General features: G+C 37.2%; 3 protein-coding genes and 1 pseudogene across 3 annotated transcripts; 3 read left to right on the top strand and 1 right to left on the bottom strand.

Moving 5' to 3' along the window:
• The first annotated feature begins 31 nt into the window (after positions 1 to 31).
• On the top strand, positions 32 to 3209 carry LOC103341037 (zinc finger CCCH domain-containing protein 34-like). The gene is made up of 3 exons (XM_008244517.2): positions 32 to 321; positions 694 to 804; positions 1286 to 3209. Exons 1-3 carry the CDS (start codon positions 250 to 252, stop codon positions 2732 to 2734), a joined length of 1632 nt encoding a protein of 543 aa, XP_008242739.2. The 5' UTR covers positions 32 to 249; the 3' UTR covers positions 2735 to 3209.
• A 963-nt stretch (positions 3210 to 4172) lies between these two features.
• Positions 4173 to 5079, top strand: LOC103341038 (plant/protein). The gene has a single exon (XM_008244518.3). The coding sequence runs from the start codon at positions 4509 to 4511 to the stop codon at positions 4848 to 4850; it is 342 nt and encodes a 113-aa protein (XP_008242740.2). The 5' UTR covers positions 4173 to 4508; the 3' UTR covers positions 4851 to 5079.
• Positions 5080 to 7499: 2420 nt separating this feature from the next.
• On the bottom strand, positions 7500 to 9122 carry LOC103341046 (Dynein light chain type 1 family protein). Its single transcript, XM_008244526.2, has 2 exons — positions 8588 to 9122; positions 7500 to 7825 (listed from the first exon to the last, which is right to left on the bottom strand). Exons 1-2 carry the CDS (start codon positions 9029 to 9031, stop codon positions 7670 to 7672), a joined length of 600 nt encoding a protein of 199 aa, XP_008242748.1. The 5' UTR covers positions 9032 to 9122; the 3' UTR covers positions 7500 to 7669.
• A 3300-nt stretch (positions 9123 to 12422) lies between these two features.
• Positions 12423 to 14678, top strand: LOC148914517 (pentatricopeptide repeat-containing protein At4g32430, mitochondrial pseudogene; annotated as a pseudogene).
• The last annotated feature ends 5222 nt before the right edge of the window (positions 14679 to 19900 follow it).

The following is a 19900-nucleotide window of genomic DNA, read 5'->3' as shown; positions in this document are numbered from 1 at the left end:
TAAAGAGCGAGGAACGGCACCGCGGATATAAACCCCAAACGAGGTGTCGCAGCGCCAAAGGACCCAAAACGCCACAATAAAAACCCAAACAGCAGAGAAAGCACAACCCTCTATCTCTCTCACTCTTCGCTCCGTTCCGATCTCTCTGCCATCGAAGCCAATATCAGAACAGTCATGGACATTTCTTAAGACCTCTCCGATAATTCTTTTCAAACTTTTAAGCATTTTCTTCTATTTTCAGTTTTCAAAATGGACGAAGATTTGCTGAAGCGAAACACCGATTGCGTCTATTTCCTGGCTTCTCCCCTCACATGCAAGAAGGTTCGTGAAGAAAAGAATGACCCGTTTCGTTTTTCCTACTAGATTTTACTTTTATTTTTATGTAGATTTTGTTCAATGCTGCGAGCTGTGGTTCTTTCTTTGTTTCCATTATTACAATTACGTCGTACTGCCTTACATTTGAAGGGTATTTGGGTTCTAGGGTTTGTGAAAGCCTGGGAAGATCTAGGTTTCTTTCTTGAACGGTTATTACACATATTTTTATCAAATTCGAGTGTTCATATTTTGTTCTGTTGAAGAAAATGCCAATTTGTTTCTAATGGGTTCTGTTTGCAGTGAATATATTTCAATTTAAGTACATTGTAATCTTTCATCTGTTTGGGTAGTGACATTGGTGGTGGTGTTCTTTTTCAGGGAGTTGATTGTGAGTTCCGGCACAGCAAGATTGCGAGGCTCAACCCAAAGGATTGCTGGTACTGGTTGTCTGGGAATTGTCTTAATCCAACCTGTGCTTTTAGGCATCCTGTAAGCTCTTGTTCTCATTTTTTAACTGCGTCAATGTCCCTTATTTATGACTTCTCTTTTTTCTGTTTTGTGGATTTGGGGATTCGTTTGTATTTGGTGGTTACCTAAATTATGATATGTTTAAGATAATCACAGTTTCACAATAAAACACATGTTTTCATTCATATATATTCTTAATAAATGATAAATGGATTCCAATGTATAATGTACTGTTAAAAAGCTGTTTCCTTCCTTGTCCCGTGCCATTTCTTGGTTTGACAAGTTAGGCTTAAACATTTAAATCAGTGCTAGTACTTGACACTTAATGCGTACTTTAAATTTGGTGCATTGTCATTTTATGGCATTGAGGCTTTCCATGCATTTTCTTTTCTTTTCGGAGTAATGTATTGAGTATTTATCAATTCATGGTTGTTTTAGGGACTCTTTATCATCCCTGGGTCATTTGATAAATGCCAATTGAAACTGTTTTCTGCTTTCGTAGCCACTGGATGGGCATGGTGGAGCACTGTCATCAGAGTCTGCGCCATCTTCTGTATCTGCAAACAAGACAATTGTTCCTTGTTACTTTTACTTCAATGGGTTCTGCAATAAAGGTGATAGATGCTCTTTCTTGCATGACATTGAAGGTGGTGCATCAACTGAGAAATCTCCAAAGACAGCCTCTGCATTTAATGACACATTTGCACTTTCTTCAGAAAATAAGGCATCTGCTGGAAATGACATGATGCCAGGTCCAAGAATGGCGCATCTCAACCCTTCTGAAACTGCCTCGAAGGAAACAGTTGATACAAGATTCCAGCCCAAAGAGGATCTTAATTATTTCGAGCAGTCAGCACAGAGAGATGTTCCACAGCAAAGTGTGTCTCCTCAGATTTCTGTGTCTGGGGATGAAGAGGCCACTGAAATTAGGTCTGACTCACTACCTGCAGACGGCTCTGTTCATAGCAAATCTCATTCATGCACAGATCAGAGTTCTGATGAGCAAGCTGATGACCTTGTGCAAGAGGAATGGTGGGAGTCCTCCCCAGGCTTTGATGTTCTTGTTGATGGTAAATCAGAGAATTTGGGTTGTGAGGATGATCCGGAGTGTTTTCTGACACTTGACGGGGAGCACAGGGAGCTCAATAGCCACTTCTTGGGCTATGATTTTGAAAATCCGGATGACTATGTTCCTGTGTGTCCTCCTGATGCTGAACTTCTATATGAGAGAGATGTATATGACTCCTATGATTTTCTGGATAACAAGCATATGCTTGGTAATGATGGAAAATTTCCTGGCTATGCAAAGGAGACAATGTCGGATGCCATATACTCCCGCAAGAGGAAACTGATGCCAATGGAACTGGCAGTCTATGACCAGGATATTTTGGATGTTCGAGACCGCCTGAGAAGGCGAAGGATGACTGATTGTCATTCAATTACTGGTTTATCAAGAAGGCATGAAGCACTTAGGTTGTTTGGTAGAAGCAGGGAAATGCCTCAAAGGCATGGTATGGGTTGGCGGGTGCATGGAAGATTGGCATCAGAAGTGAGAAATAGCACTTATGGATCACTCAGGGAGAATGGAGCTTCCTCTAGTGCTGGAATTCAACGCGTTTCACTTAGGCATTCACAGCAATATAGGCCTAGGAAGCATCACAAGGAGAGAAAGCTGGCTAAGCAGAAGCTTCCTTCATCTGGAATCTCAAAGAAACGAGTACCAAGGGAGAAGAAATCTGCACAGAAGTCAACTACCTTTACAGGACCCAAGACCCTTGCCCAGATTAAAGAAGAGAAGAAGAAAGCAGAAGAAAATAGAGATCACATTGGGATAGTGAGGCATGTGAGAAGAACTAGAGTGGACTTCCAGGGTCCCAAACCTTTAAATGAAATTTTAAAAGAGAAAGGAAAGATAGCTGACAAGAGGGAAGGAAATGCCGGCAGCAACTGAAGAGAAATTCTGATACGAAACATGCTTTTACTCAATGAAGAGTGATTTTCGGGTGATGATGATAAGATTTTGCTAGATAGAATTGTAGAAATAGTTGTTGTTTTGTGTTACTAGATGAAGCTCGTGTCGTGTTGGGCATGGTGTAGAAGCTTCCTGGCATTAGGAAATACCCCTTTTTGGAATATACTTTCGCTCTCAGATATCGTAGTTACTGATTTGGAGGCTATTGCCAGAACCCTGCCGATGCACTATCTTCAAAGACTTGGCATCTTTGTATTGGGCTTGTTTTCATTTTTGTACAGATAGAGCCACATATCACATCTTGTCTCTATGGTTTTTGCTCATATTTGCTCCTTTCTGTCGTTTGTTTGTATATTCATTTCAGTATTATCATATTCCAGGTGGTGTGTATGATTGGGGTTGATTATGTCAATGCATTCAACCTTTATAAGGCGATGTTGTTGACTTTGTGAAACACACCTTCCTTTGTATCGCATGTCGTTTAGATTAATTTAGAATAGTTTAGATTATCACTCGATTGAAATTGTAGGCTATATTCCCTGAGTTGTATTTACTTCTACACACTTGTACGATAATGTTTATTGATGAATGAGAACAACAGTGATCAAGTTTTATTATTCAAATCAAACTAGCTGGTAGGCAGAATGAGTCAAGACACATTCCTTGTTTTGGCTGGCTGGCTGAGTCAGTCAAACACATTGCTTTAGAGGCTAGAACAACAAGATTGACCGATGCTAACTTGAAAGGGCCCGTTTGATGCGTGGTTGGGTTTAACCTGACCCGATAACCTATCTAATGGTCCACGGACTCCACGCGGCTCTACAGAGTGGCGACTCAGACTGACTGACTGGTCATCCAATGTTTTTTTTAAAAAAGTTTTCATTCGTACCAAAAACAATGAATAAAATAATGCCGACAAAACAACCAAAGAAAAGATGACACCGCAAGAAATTCACAAAGTGAATTAATTTCGCATTAATGTCCCAAATTTCAAAGCAAAGTTAGAAAGGAACACATGTCCAACAACAACCAAGGGGGAGAATTCTCAGCCATTGGCAAGAATTTTCTTGCTACTTTTGACAAACTTGAGTTAGTTTAGTAACGTTTTTTTGTCTTTTATTTAGAGAGACATGGAAAATAAAGACTTTCATTCAGATATGCTGCATTGAATGGCCAAGCAATTTTTCGTATTAATTTTATCTATATTTTTATTTGTAAAATTAAAATAAAAACACTACCCAAACCAAACCCAACTGCTCTTAAAACTGTTGAGAATAAAATAAAAGTCAAACACAAGGAAGAATAAAAGCAAAACTGGTAAGGTAATTAATTAATTAATTAATTAATTGTTTGGCTTTGGCATGTATGTTTTAATCAAAAATTGCAAGGCGGAAAAAAGAAGACTGAAATACGGCATTTCAGATTTCACACACAGACACAGCCATAATTAATCGCTTGCAGATTAGATTCTACCCTCATGGTCTCTTTCTTCGTCATATTCATTTGTCATTTTCTCTCTTCTCTCTCTCCCCTCTCTCTCCCTTCATATAATAACAGGGAGGAAGAAAAGTCCAACGCCATATAAAAAACCTACCATTATAGCCCAGTTCAACTTCAAATTTCGCATCCCATCCTCCATTCTCGCAGAAGCCTCTAGACTCTAGAAAGAGAACCGATTACATCACAAACCAACCAACACCGCAGATCAGAGATTCTGAGATTCTGAGATTCAGATATCATCACATCACATCACATGGCTGAGGGGCTGCAAAGGTCTGAAAGCACCTTCAGGAGACAGGGGTCTTCGGGTTTGATTTGGGACGACAAGTTTCTACAGAGGGCGTTGAACCAAGTGGAGGCCGAAAAGCAGCAGGAAGCAGCTCAGCAGGCTCAGGCTACAGAATCTGGTGGTGCGGCCCCCACCATGGAGCGCAGCCGATCCAACGGCGGACGCGGGTATCGGACGGTCAAGGTTTCACCACAAGCCACGGACCCACCCTCCCCTAAGGTCTCAGGCTGTGGCCTCTGCGGCGCCTTCGGCAAACCAAAGCCCTCGTCAGCGCGTCGACCCAGATCGAATAAGCGAAGGTCATAGAAACTGAATCTGTACTTAATTTCTAGCTGTTTTGTTTTGATTGTTTTGTTTAATTCAACAGTGCATGCCCTTTTTTCTAAATTTTTATTTTTCCATGTTATTAAAGGATTGTGAGAAGAAGGGGGGTTTTAGGGTGATTGTAATGTAATGTTGTTAAAATTGTATAATTAATACTTGATGTGTCTGGTGAGCTACAATAATATCCATTAAAATTCTTATTTATGCTTCATCCTTCTTCTTTCTAATTCTTTTCAGAATTAGTTTTTGTTGATGGGGAAATCTTCACTTCACTTCTGGAGTGTTCATAGCTTTCCCAATATCTAGAACATGTATATTATCAAGTTAATTACTAGTCAAGCTTAATGCCGTTGTTATTGTGATTTTCATTTTTTGTATATAAAAGCGATAGTCTAAATTAATCTAGACGACGACGGGGAAGGGAATTCGAGCTTGGGAAATGTTACACATATTGTGCTGTTCATTATGATTCTGAATGAGTGATTGTCTTTTGGATATTGGGTGAGGTTCTCAGTCCGAATATTAATTCATTTTGTGTTCATGAAAACAAAATCATTTTAAATTACACAATTCGAATTCATGTTGATAATTGGACAAGTTGTCCATGGCGGTTTTCAAAGAAAGTAGGAAGTGCAAATTTGATGCATTCAACAAAGTTGGGCTTTTTTCTTAAAAGGATTTTGACTTGTTTTCAATGTGAGATAAGAGATTATAGTGGGGCCTTTTTAGAATATGCCCCTTTGAAGGATTGACAGACAGCACGTTGCGTAATAATGCACGCAGCATCTTTTATTTTTCTCATTTTACCTTTATAATATGATGTCTGAAATTTGCAGTGTTTTTATTTGTACTGATTTTCTGATAATTATTATTTACCTTTAAAAAATTACATTAAATATTCTATCGCCGGCCGGCCACCATGTATTCTAATATTATTCTTGCCTTTTAAAAAAAACATTAAAACAAAAATGCTTCAAAAAATGAAGACCAAAAGTCAAATCTAGTACTTGTGATGATGGATTAGAGCTAAATTTCAGCAAGTTTAGGCCAACGGAATGTGGGAATATTTAAGATAGGAGTAGTTTTGAAGAAATTTTACAATTTGCTCAGTTGGTCCCAGACATAATAATTAATTAAAGAAAGGTGTGACAAGTTGACAGCTAATAAACATCAGCTAATTCAATTTTCTAGGCTTGCTTTCATTTTAAAGTCAATAATCAATAATCAATAATCAACAGGGTGAGTTGAGGGCAGTAGGGCTTCTTGGGCCACTGGGCTTGCTGGATTGTGAGGACACGTAAGGAATAAGGATAAGGTGCACCGAATCAAATTATAAAGCTGTTTCATTTTTTTCGATTTTGACAATACCATTTTCTGGCACATAAGCGAGTAATTTTTGTATGCTCCGGATAGTACAATAAAACGTATCGAAAATTGTCTCGCCTAGTGTTTTTTAATGTTCATATTAAGAATCAACAAGATAAGAGTATAATTTTTTTTTCTTTTGAAGAAAGTAATAACACAAAAATATTGTGTATCACAAGTTATATGACACTATTCAGCTTGCACAATTTGTTACGAGAAAAAGACATTGGTGTCATATTTAGTAGGTGCAAGAACATACTTTTTTTGACCGAAAATAATATTTTTCAATTTTCATCATTGTGTTTGATTCTATTTGGAGTCAGAATCAAAGGAAATGATGGGTCATTTGAAAGACTTTCCATGACTTCATAGTTGGTTCACATATGAATATGTGAAATTTCTGTTTGCATATACATATACAATGTCCAAAACCAGCAAAATTCCTTGTACTTAAAGCTTGGTTATGACTTTAAAAATAAAATAAAAACTTGGTTATGAATACTTAGGGATAATAAAACTAATAAGGCCACCACCTTATTATTATTATATGCTTGGACAAATAGAAGCAGCCAAATTAGCAAATTAGCAATCAGCAGCAGCAGCCGCAACAGGATCCGACCGCCCCATCATATTCTGCTTTGGACAAATTCAAGAATCCAACGAAAGACAGCAGCAGCCACCCACAAGGGACCACGAAAGGAAAGCGTCATACCAATCTGGCAAACCATACTTGACTCCTATCTCCACCTTTTCTATTCGTTTTTCTCCATAACTGCTCATCATTGCTTGCTCCATCTCTCCTAATTACTCCACTTCTTCTGTTTTATGTTTTCCCTTTAATTAATTAATGTTTAATTCTTCTTTCGGCCTATAGGTTTACTGATAAATTCTTTCATTTTATGTGATCACACTGTCAATGGTGTTATCAATTCATTCATGTTATAACATGTATATCTATTTAATAATACTATATCATATGTCCACGCCATTGCATAATATATTTTCAAAGATCAGCAATACTACACGATATGACGGTCACATTTAAGTATTTTCCCCATAGCTTCATATGCATACATGAAATGAATATCTCTAATTAGAGTCAAAAGTATCTCCAATGATATGTGCATCAAGGGTCATAATTAGCTTTGCGGATGTGTTTAGGTGAGCTAGGGTCATGATTAGCTGTTAGTTCCAGCGTCACTGCCACTGGTGGTGATCGAGCCAGTATTTTTAAAAACAAAATATTACCATGAATCCAATAACATAATGCATTGGTCTTCACAGACCAAATAAGTCCAAATATTATATATATATATGTGTATTTCAGAATAATAATTGATATATTATGCACACTCTAAATCCTCAGTGATACAATACAGTAATTAAATAAAGGATTATCTGAGCTCACATAACGGAAAAGAATAAATACAGCAAATTCAATCCTGGGCTTTCTGGATTTTAGTTCTAAACAACAAAATGCAGAGTTTCTCCATTGAAAAGTAGAGGAAACAACCTGTTGAATGGGTAACGAACGACCCAAAACCCGAGCCCACGATGCAATGCCATGCCGGCCCATACATTTTATCAAACTCCTGCGCAGGAAACAGAGAGCCCCATGCTTAGTTAATTGATCACCACTATTTCTGTTTAATGGTTGTTTTTTACTATTCTAATGTACTACGGGAGGGAGGGAGGGAGTTCGAACTCGGGTGCAATGTGATCAAAACACGTGGGGTGTTGGAAGCTGGAACAGGAGGAGTCCAGTCCCAATTAGCAGACAAGTAGACAACTAGTTCAGAAGGATGTACATGCTGATGCTGCCAATCCAGATTCATTGTTACAAAGAAGAATCAAGATCCACAACTCTCATCATCAAATCTTCTCTCATCAATGAGAATTGCTTGTTGTAGGTCAAGTGGCCCCATTGAGAGAGACACACACAGAGAGAAAGAGAGAGATGGTGCTGTATTCTCAGAATTGAAGCACCAACCAAGAAATATACATTACATATCTGGTCAAGTCAGTGACTCATTGACTGTGTGTTCCCATGTGGCCTGTGGGGTTGTTGATATTTTTCATCAAATCTATGAATATGATCACACATGAACCCAATCATCCAAAACAAGTCATGAAATTCCAAAAAGAAACACCACCAAGAAAACAATTGTATGCATCCCAGACATTTGTCTTGGGCTCTTGCCCCTCCCCCTTAATTATCATCACAAGTTACAACACAACCCATAAATCTTTTTATTTTTATTTTCTGTTTTAATTAATGGAATTTAAGAACAAGATGAAATTAGATGTAGGAGAATTGAATTGGTAACAAAATTTGAAACACACATACGACATACCTTTTTTAAGTTATAAGCCATGTGTTTGGAGCTAAACTTCTCCAAGCTGTCATAAGTTCGCCTTGCACTGCGAAAGGCATGGACTTGCATGAAGCCAGGCATGTCAGAGACCAAGACTTTGACCTGAAGAAACTCAGCCACTGATACCAAATTGGTTTCCACATGAGACACTGACTTCCTTGCTGCTGCCTCCACCACCACCACTTCTCCTCCTCCTCTTCTTCCTTGCTGCTGCCTCTGCTCATCTTGAACATCAAACACTGGACGTGGTTTTGGTTTTCTGAAGGAAAAATTAAACCAGTTACGTAAAACTGGTGTTTTATTTTTATCCACCGCCATGGCAGCACTGGGAGGAGGCTTTGATTCAGGCTTTAAGTGACGTCCGCTGCTGGGGTTGTATATGTATGTACTGGACATGCCTGCTTTCTTCTTCTGCTTCTCCATTTCAACCCTCAGACTCAGATGACTCTTTGCATTTGTTATTGTGGTACCCCTAAAAATATATAATGCGAGGTGGATGGAGGGGTCTGTTTGGAATCACCAGGACAATCAAAAGCTATTAATTAAATGGTTGATTAGGATGGTAACATTATTTATAGCAGCAAACCCATGTGTCACTGCCCGTGATTGTGGATATTTAAACTGTTGATGAAATTGATAATTTGGTCACATCAAGTTCTTGTGCAACAGATTTCAATTAGTAATGATAATGTGTCGTTTCTCGCTCATATCATTTCGGATTTATGCTGAATACTAATTGATCCTAGTCATTTCGGACATGATCTAAAAATATTAGATTGTAATCCTTAAATAAGACGACGGTCTAATTACATTGCTATGGGTACATTGTACGTATCTACTTGTATCAATTGGGTAATTAAGTAGCTGATTTGATTATCGTTCGTGTTAGTATGTCGTATCATTTTATGAGTTTGTTGTGGCTTGAAATTATTAGTAGTTCTTGTGGATGGTGGAGACTAGCAATTACTCATTGGGGCATATTGGAGTCTGATTGTTTTGGTTTTGCAGACAAGAAGCAAAGGCCCCCAAGAGCTCCCTACCTTGTACCGCTCATTTTGTTAGGACTACAAAACAAAATGGTCGCTGTCTTTGCTGTGTCCTGTTTTTATTTAATCTGGAGTATCCACAGAATACATATATAGAAATTAAATTACATGAATTGACAGCACAGATTTTGTATAGATTTGTAGCTCCTACTTATGCTAGTTTATATTTTACAACCACCTTTGTTTTCTTCAGAGTATTATTTTCCCAAAATTAACATGATCAACAAATTTCAAAAGATTCTACAACGAGGCTGTTGAAGATACTAATTTTGTGAAAAAGAACAGGAAAAGAGGAAGAACCGTGTTTTATTTTATTCTTTGTTTTTGGTAAGATGAGAAATGAGAGGGATGAGGAAGAAAAGAGGAAAAATACATCAAATTACTTCAGAGTTTTATTTATGGCGTTGGTTTTAGAGATATCAGTCAATGAGAATTGCCAAGTATCACCATGAACCGCGGGTCAACATGACAACATGTGCTATCTTTCTTCCAACATGCTTAAAGGTATAAAAGTAATTCTTTGAAATAACTTCTCTTTTATTTTTTTAAATTTAAAAACTTGGGACCAGTTTTATCTAGATCCAAGAATTTTGCGTAGTGTTTTTTTCTTTTTTAATAATTTAATTGGGACATAGGGTCGGTCTTGAGTTTTTGAGGACCCAAGGCGAAAGTAAAGAGCTTGCTTCCTCCCCCCCTCTTTCTACTTTTCCTTTCTCCCTTTGCCCGTTCCTATTGTGTCACTCTTATTTTTTAAGCATAAACAAAAAGAATTAACATGTCCAAGTTAAATAAAAATTTATCATTCAAGATTAATAAATGATATCAATTCAAACTTCAATATAAAAATTTTAAAATCTAAGGCTATTACATTAGAATTGAAATTTTCAAAATCTTAAAAAGTGAAGTTTCACATGTTCCAATGTTATCTTAAGAAACCAAGGTTATCCAAATTGTTATTTTTTTAAAAATTATTAAATGAATATATAATTTTTTTAAAAGGCCCTGGACAATGGGCCTGGGTGTGACTTCCGCCCTTGTTCAGGGTCGGCACTGTTGAGACATAGTTGCACTTCCTCCTAATGTCTATTTTTAATACAACTGATAGTCTAAATTATAACGAGAGAGTTTTCACACACACTACCAAGGTGTCATAGGGTTCGAACCTAAGACCACTAATATACAAATCAATGACATTTTTCACCGGATTAGACCCAATTGACTCTTCATAATGTCTAGTAATTTTGAGAATTCACCAAACAAACTAATCCAATATAAATAAATAAATAAATAAATAAATAAATAATAAAATATATATATATATATATATATATATATAGCCGGTTTGGAGATACACATCCAAAAACACCAAAAATCCATATATAAAATAACATAATCACCAACATATCTCTTTCCAGATTAAATTTCACATACATTGTGGGGCTAGCATAAGCATGTTTGTTAGAGTAGACAATTTGACATTGATGGTCTGATGGGAGAAGTTGTATTTTAGTCTTTAGAATAATATAGTCTCCATGTGGTGGTTTGGACTTGGAATCTTGGAAGCTCCAAGTCAGGCTCCCATATCCAAAGGACATATTTGTGGGCTAAAAGCTAAACAAACAGACCTTTCAGTGAGAGGGTCCTGAAGCAAGGGGAGCCCTAAGTCTCATTCTCATACATTCATGAACAGTGTGTGTGATGTGTGAGTGAGGACCTGAGGACCTTAGATTTGAAATTTTGGTGAATGTGGATTTCTTAAATAATCCAAACCATCCATATTACCACTCAAAGCAACTCAAAAATAATTGCTACAACAACATTTCAAGCAGAAGGGAATTTAAGTAGATAGAAATAGGTTAGGCTAGCAGAGAAAGAGACAGAAAAAAACTGCATGATTGTGAGGTTTTAGAGGAATAAATAATCCAATTCAATCCCAATTACCAAACACGACGTAAAAGAAAACGATTGAATAGTGCGTATTCAATAGGATACTAAATTGAAGTGAGAGTCAGAGTAGGTGATGAATAAAGTCAATGAAACAGTTAAGAGAAGGTAAGAAATTAATGTTGGATGCAAAGAACATGTTTCATATGACTAATGTGGGGAATTATTTCATTCCCTTAAAGAGGAAGAAGAAAAAGAAACCTGAGGTGTAGTTAGTTAGCATCCACACTTGGGAATTACTTTACTGTTTTTGAGAAACAATTGAAAACTTGTTGTCTCCTTTACCTTTGTATGTTATTGAAGATTCTCTTGTCAGTTAGATGTCACTCATCAAGTCATCATGGTGCCCAGTTCTTTCTTCTAATCAATGCATGCTAGGCATTCATCCATGGTAAAAATTAAAATTATATTCTACTAATTACACAATTTATGTGTTGTTTTTCTTCCTATAATTTTCTATGCATCAAATCAGTGCTTGTATTGTATTTCATTTTGTTGCTGTCATGCAAGCATTTATGTTTTAGAAAGAGTGGCTGAAGAGCTTGAACCAAGTCATGAGCCATTCTATTCTACTGCAATAGTTTGAGCTCATCTGCCCCTTTAAGTTCAAAATATATAGCTGGAACATGCGCCATTGCCATCAATTTTTGTCTTTCTTCTCCTTCTTGACTTCATGGGGAAATTGCAGAAATGGGTGCTCCTTGCAGCCCAAAACCGAACAGCATGGCTATACACTGTGAATGTATTCGAATATTTTAAGGTGTAGCCGACACCCACAGCCATTTTGCTTCTCCATAAGCGATTCCAAGCTTCAAAGACTCGGTCTTGAGCCTCTCTCTCTCCCTCTCAACTCAAGCTTCGATTTTTTTCTTTCATTTCGGCTGCTCCGTTGATTGGATTGGATTGGACTCTCTCTACGAAAGCCATCAAATGTCATTCGGCTAATGAAATCTCCACTAAGATAACAACTCTGATGCTATAAGGGAGTTAGGCGGCCTGGGCGGATCAAGGCAGCTCCTAGGCTGCCTGGGCGGATCAAGGCGGCTCCTAGGCGGCCTGGGCGGATCTAGGCGGCTCCTAGGCGGCCTGGGTGGGTCTAGGCGGCGCCTAGGCGGCCTGGGCGGGTCGAGGCTGCTCTGGTGGGTCTAGGCGGCGCCTAGGTTTCCTGGGCGGGTCTGGCCGCCTCCATTTTGTTCCAAATGAAGACAGACGAAGTTTGCACTCGCAGAGGAATGTGGTGCGCGAGTGAAATGAAGAGACAGAGAAACGAACACGATGAAGTTACCGTTACCCTTAGAGCCCTTGACATGTTCTGTAAGCAACTTCAACTGCATTTGTCTGACAACATCGATGAAAATACCGTTACCCTTGCTATCAAGGCCTGTCAAGGGGACCCCAAACCCGCATGCCAAATTCACGGGTTTGCAGTTTCTTCTGGGTTTGCTTCGTATACTACGGTTTCAAATTCTTTGATGAGCGTGTACACCAAAGCTGGCCAGTTTGATGGTCCCTTACTTATCTTTGAGACTGTGCTATACTGATATAGTTTCTTAGAATACTATTCTTTTGGGGTTTCGAACAAGTGAGGGTGCATTGAATTTTGCTCTTAGGATGAATTTTAATGGAGTTGTTTTTGATCCAGTGACTTATACTACGATTCTTGCTTTTTGTGCGGATCATGAATATTTTCTATTTGGATTACAACTGCATTCTCTTATATTTAAGTCTGGTTTAGATGGTGAAGTTTTTTTATAAGTATGTATTCGAGGTAGAGGCGGTTAGTAGAAGCCAGGAATGTGTTTGATGAAATGGCGAATGAGGATCTGGTTTCATGGAATGCAATACTATCAGGTTACTCTCAAGAGGGAAATCATGGGCTTGAGGCGATTTTTGTCTTTATTGAGATGGTGGGAGAAGTGATGGGGTTAGATCATGTCTCATTTACTAGTGCAGTTTCAGCTTGCGGTCATGAAATGAATTTAGAACTTGGGAAACAGATACATGGCTTGACAATTAAATCAGGATATGGAAATCATGTTTCAGTTTGTAATGTATTGATCTCGACATATTCAAAGTGTGAGGTTACTGAGCAAAATTAGTCTTTCAATCCATGAATGATCGCAACGTAGTGTCTTGGCTAACTATGATTTCAATAGACGAAGACGATGTCATCTCTCTATTTAATGAGATGAGATTGGATGGTGTATATCCAAATGATGTTACATTTGTTGGACTAATCCATGCTATATCAATTAGGAAGTTGGTGGAGGAAGGCGAATGATTCATGGGGTTTTGCATAAAGACTGGCTTTTTATCAAAGCATAATGTTTGCAGCAGCTTGATCACCATGTATGCTAAGTTTGAGTCCATGCATGACTCCATCAAAGTTTTTGAGGAGTTAAACTGCAGAGAAATCATATCATGGAGTGCTTTGATTTCAGGGTATGCTCAGAAAGGGCTGTGTCAAGATGCACTAAAAACTTGGTAGCAACCATGGAGTCGAAGCCAAACAATTACACATTTGGTAGTGTCTTGAGTGCAATTGGTGATGCTCAGGATATTTCTCTGAAATACGGCCAATTATGCCACTCTTCCTTGATCAAACTTGGATTAGTGACTGGCCCAATTATTGCAGGTGCTCTTATTGATATGTATGCAAAGCAAGGAAGCAGTTTGTATTTTTCACATATGACATTCATAAAATATTTAAACGTAGAAGTGCATTTGCTGCAAAATAACTATGTTGAAAATGTTATCTGGCAAGTTTTGTATGCCTACTTGGTACTTTTTTACAGTCCACGTGTTCTGTTGTTTTTGTTGAATATTCATAGATTTTTGCTTGTACCTTGTCACTCAAACAACGGATAAGGAGTATAATGGAAGGCAACCGTCGGATGGGAATGATAGATTAGTGTCACTGGTCCTTTTCTTTTCCTTTTAACTTTCTTAAGGTATATAGAGTTTGACCCAAAGTATAAGTTTCACTGATTGTGGCTTGTTTTTTTTAAATTTTGTAGGTTATCATTGATTCTTCAACATGTTCAATAGCTGATTTTGCTTGTGAAGTGGAAATTACCTAGTAGGTCTTTCATCCTCCTCCTTTCCTTCTTAATTTTCTAGTATGCAGAATGTCATTTGTAAACTCCACTACCATGCTTCCTCCTTTTAAAGAAAAAAATTATTATTTATGTAGGTGTGAACCACTTCCAGATGGACGTTTCTATTTAGAGGATAGATACTGGTGCCTTTTGTTTGAAATGGTTGGAAATGAAAGACTAGTTTTATTAGTTAAACCTTTTTCCGCTGAAATGTCTGTCATATTCAGATTTCATCTTTAGGAAGCTTCTACTTGGAACATTTGGGGAGGATCTTTATCTCTAGATCAACATATCTTATTTACTTGTGACAATTTGTCTTTATTCAAGCCTGTATGTTGCCTCAATGATTGCCGGTATTAATGTATGATTGGATGCAGCTTGCTTCTTTATCAAACGAGCATCCTCCTGAAAGGTTGGATCTCCTATGCTTGCGAGATACAAGAAAGGTATTGCACTTTTTTCCCCTCTTGACATTGGGAATTTCATGTGTACGTGGGTATGGAATATGTAAGAATGAGATGCTTCTTCTCATCTAACACATTGTTTGAAATCTCATTTAGAATAGTTCGTATATATATCAATGCCATATGACCTCTGATAACACTTCAATTTATTTCAAAACTTTTCTCTTCGTTGTCTCATTAGACTGTTTTGTATCCAATTTTTCATATACCGAGAATATATTGATGTATCTCAAAGCAAAAGAGCATGGTTGTCAAGTGTAATGAGAAAAATATTGTCATTGGGTTCAGTTTATAATTACGATTGAGATATTTTAGAAAGAAAATTCTTATTCAAGCAATTTTATGCTATGAAATTCAACATTCTTTGATCCACAAAATATTGGTGGATCCTTATTATAGTTTTTGTATTTATGGGTTTAACCAATATTATTTCTCATAAATAAAATAGATTTTTGATTCTTGCGCAATGGGCTAATTACTAGAAATCATTAGAATGGTAGGTATCGGAAAGAATTTAAATTATCATTCCACAATATCGCTTGTATAAATAAAATAATTGAAGAAATAACTCTAGCCCAATTAGCTGAAGTGGTATTTTAGCCCTAAACCCTAAAATAATATGACAAAATTTTAAATGGTATAGCCGCACGGCTATACTATTTAAATATATTCGATATTTTTACGGTACAGCCGGGCGGCTGTACGCATTAAATATATTATTTTAACGGTATAGCCGGTCGGCGGTACTATTTAAATATATTTGAATATTTTAAATGTATAGCCGGACGGCTATACGTTTTAATTATATTAGGGCAATCACAAACAGAAAGAGTTGCAAAATCGAAACATACGTAAATTGGACGCCATGGTAGCCACGGATAGGGACTCGAACTCGTAGTTAGGCGGCCTGGGCGGATCTGGCGGCCTAGGCGGATCTAGGCGGTGCCTAGACGGTGGGAGGATCTAAGGCGATGCAGGCGGATGTAGGCGGCGCCAGGCGGTCGGATCTAGGCGGCGGTTCTAGGCGGGAGCAGGCGGGTCGTGTCCTTTTGTTTCCAAATGAAGACAACGGAAGACCCGGCCATGACTTGATCTCGCCTTGTATTCTCTGCGATACTTGAATCGAGATGAGCTTATTGTCTATCAGTCGCTCTAGATTCTTCCTTCTTAAAACTAGTTTGACCTGTGAATAAGGATATTAATCTTCCCTTTTAATTAGGGGGTGTGTTTACTCTCGCCAACATTTGGTCTGACTGGGTTTGTGTAAAATTACATGCAAAATAGAGAGAGGAAGAAAAGAAGAATGTCATTTGCAGGTCTTTCATCCTCCTCCTTTCCTTCTTAATTTTCTAGTATGCAGAATGTCATTTGTAAACTCCACTACCATGCTTCCTCCTTTTAAAGAAAAAATTATTATTTATGTTGGTGTGAACCACTTCCAGATGGACGTTTCTATTTAGAGGATAGATACTAGTGCCTTTTACTTCATCTGTACTTTTGCGCTCTGTTTACATTGTTTTAATGCATTATGAATACTAAAACTGATCTACTTTTCATTTAATGAACAATTATCCTTTATTTTTTGTCTTTATGTATATGATAGGATTTTTAGTACCTGCGCAAACAAGGTTAAAATCACTGAAAATACTTGCAAGAATACAAGGTAATTGTAGTATAAATGCTAATGCAAGGTCGTTGTCCCCAAAGATTGTTTGACTAATTTGTAATTAAACTAGCTCTTAATTAATAACTAAAATAGATTTTATCAAAGATTTGAAGTTTATGAATTTGAAAAGATTAAACTAACAGTAAAAGAAATCTGAAAGTTGGGAAATAATAACAGCAAAGAAGAAAAACGATTTCTTTTTAAAGACTAACAATTTAGAGAAAACTAGGGTCTAGCCAACACCGTCGCAATCCTATGCAATTCTATCAATTACTTATGAATTTCCACATATATGCTTTGAAGGTTAGGTTTTCCTAATGCATACTTTCCTTGTGATGTTCAAGCGAAAACGTATATCTAACATGCAATCCGTCTGTGATGTTCAGATCAAATATAAACATGTAAGACTCATTAAGCTTTGTGAAAACCCTTTGAAAAACCATGCAACCCTTAAGAGCGTGATGTTCGCCTTAAGTGAACTTACAATTACTAATCACAAGAAGCCCTCCTCAATTTCAGGGTGATGTTCCAACAGAAATTGCATCAAATTACTTGTCTACATATCCTAATGGTGATCAGTCATTAAAATAGATAGATAGTTTTAAACACAGTGATTAATAATTCAAAGCAAACATGCATCCATTCATAAGCAAATTAATAAAACTACACATTCATGCTAAGGCTTACGGCCTCACCTAGCAAAAGGAATTAGTTACACATAATCATAATTGAAATCCAAGAAAATATCATTCGAATGAATAAGAATGAAAACACCTGAAAGTAGCGAAAATCCAAAACCCTAGCAATTGCTCCCAAAGCCGAAAAGAAGTCCAAAAGGAAGTCAAAAAGGAAGTGCTCTAAATTCTGTGAAAAGGAGCTTAAATACCTCCTAAAACCTAGCTACCCAATCCCCACAAGGAAACTAAGTTAAAATAAAATAAGACTAGGAAATAAAGTCCAAATTGGATTAGGAGAATCTGCCCACAATCTGCCTAGCCACGTTTTAGTCTCAAATCTCCCCCAAATCTGGCCCAAGATAGCTCGTTTTAAAGATAAAAATATTCCGAACACTTCTCCAGAAGGCCACGAACCCATCCGAGGTCATCTTGGGCTCCAAAAACGCAATAAAAGCCCAAAACGTCACTATTCCAGCATAGCGCACTGCTCCTTCATTTATTCGCCAGGAAATCATTGCTTGGTGGAAAAGTCTGATATTTTGATACGATCAAGCTAAGTGACTCACGTATGTTGTCCAACTGGAATTACTCCAAAATTCGTCCGTTTGATTATGTTTTGCTCCAGAGAGAGTCGAAAGTCCTATATTGGAAATATAATTCAAAGTATCAAAATTCTTCCAAAATATTAACCAAAATATATTAAGAATGAGGTTAAATATATAATATAAAATCGACTCATCAGTATACACATGAGGTTGCAAATTAACTATTAGGCTTATCTATGATAAATATTTCCATACCAGAACGTATTTTGTTTGAAATGGTTGGAAATGAAAGACTAGTTTTATTAGGTTAAACCTTTTGTTCCGCTGAAATGTCTGTCATATTCAGATTTCATCTTTAGGAAGCTTCTACTTGGAACATTTGGGGAGGATCTTTATCTCTAGATCAACATATCTTATTTACTTGTGACAATTTGTCTTTATTCAAGCCTGTATGTTGCCTCAATGATTGCCGGTATTAATGTATGATTGGATGCAGCTTGCTTCTTTATCAAACCAGCATCCTCATGAAAGGTTGAATCTCCTATGCTTGCGAGATACAAGAAAGGTATTGCACTTTTTTCCCCTCTTGACATTGGGAATTTCATGTGCACGTGGGTATGGAATATGTAAGAATGAGATGCTTCTTCTCATCTAACACATTGTTTGAAATCTCATTTAGAATAGTTCGTATATATATCAATGCCATATGACCTCTGATAACACTTCAATTTATTTCAAAACTCTTCTCTTCGTTGTCTCATTGGACTGTTTTGTATCCAATTTTTCATATACAGAGGATATATTGATGTATCTCAAAGCAGAAGAGCAGGGTTGTCAAGTGTAATGAGAAAAAGATTGTCATTGGGTTCAGTTTATAATTACGATAGATACATTTTAGAAAGAAAATTCTTATTCAAGCAATTTTATGCTATGAAATTCAACATTCTTTGATCCACAAAATGTTGGTCGATCCTTATTTTTATGCTATGAAAATTCTTATACCGATGTGCCCTTTTGATGTATGACATAATTACTGATTGGTAATTCTAACTGCGAGAAATGTGGCTGAATGCAGAATTCATGCATGGTAGTAAGAGAATAAAACGATGAGAGAACTAAAAAGCAAAATAAGACAACGTTCTCTGACCTGAAATAGCAGATTGGCTTTGACATGTGGATCATCTAAGCGGTCCTTATCCACTTTGTATCAAACTCAGGTTCAGTATTGTCCAAGCCATAGTAAGCTAGATTAAACATCTGTAGAAAACTATGCTCATGTAAGATTTTGTACAGGCTCAATAAATCAAATATTAAGGACACAAAATAATAAAAACCGAAGGCTTTTAACTTGTGTCTTCACCGCATTTAAGTACAAGAGGATCATTGTCACAGCAGCAATGAAAATGTTAGGCGCCGGCGGATTGTGATGGACATCTACTCCCATATTTCTTGTAGAATCTGAGCAACTGTTGATTATAAAAGGAGAAAAGCATGTAATCTGATTCACATATTTTTTTCTTTACATTTTTTATTCTATATAGTCATGTGTGACCAAAACCATCATTTGCAATATATCTGTGATTGATATTGGAAAATCAACATATCTCTTTGTTTTCACATCATAATATTATGTTCCCTGCAACTGCAAGAGAATCACCACTTAACGTAAATTTGTCCTGAAGAACAGCTGCTGCAATATATTCAGGCTAGAAACCTTTGTGAATATAGGAACCAAATGAAAAAGATACCGCACAAATTTTGCCTTACCTTCATAATGACCAGATGATGACCTAGAAGGTTTACACCCCATGCCAATGTGCTGGTACAAACCAATATCTATAATCTAATACAT

Source organism: Prunus mume, linkage group LG8, assembly GCF_029339155.1.
Source record: "Prunus mume cultivar Tortuosa linkage group LG8, ASM2933915v1, whole genome shotgun sequence".
NCBI lineage: Eukaryota > Viridiplantae > Streptophyta > Magnoliopsida > Rosales > Rosaceae > Prunus > Prunus mume.
The sequence above is the reverse complement of the archived record's forward strand: the minus strand, read 5'-3'. Positions and strand labels throughout refer to the sequence as shown.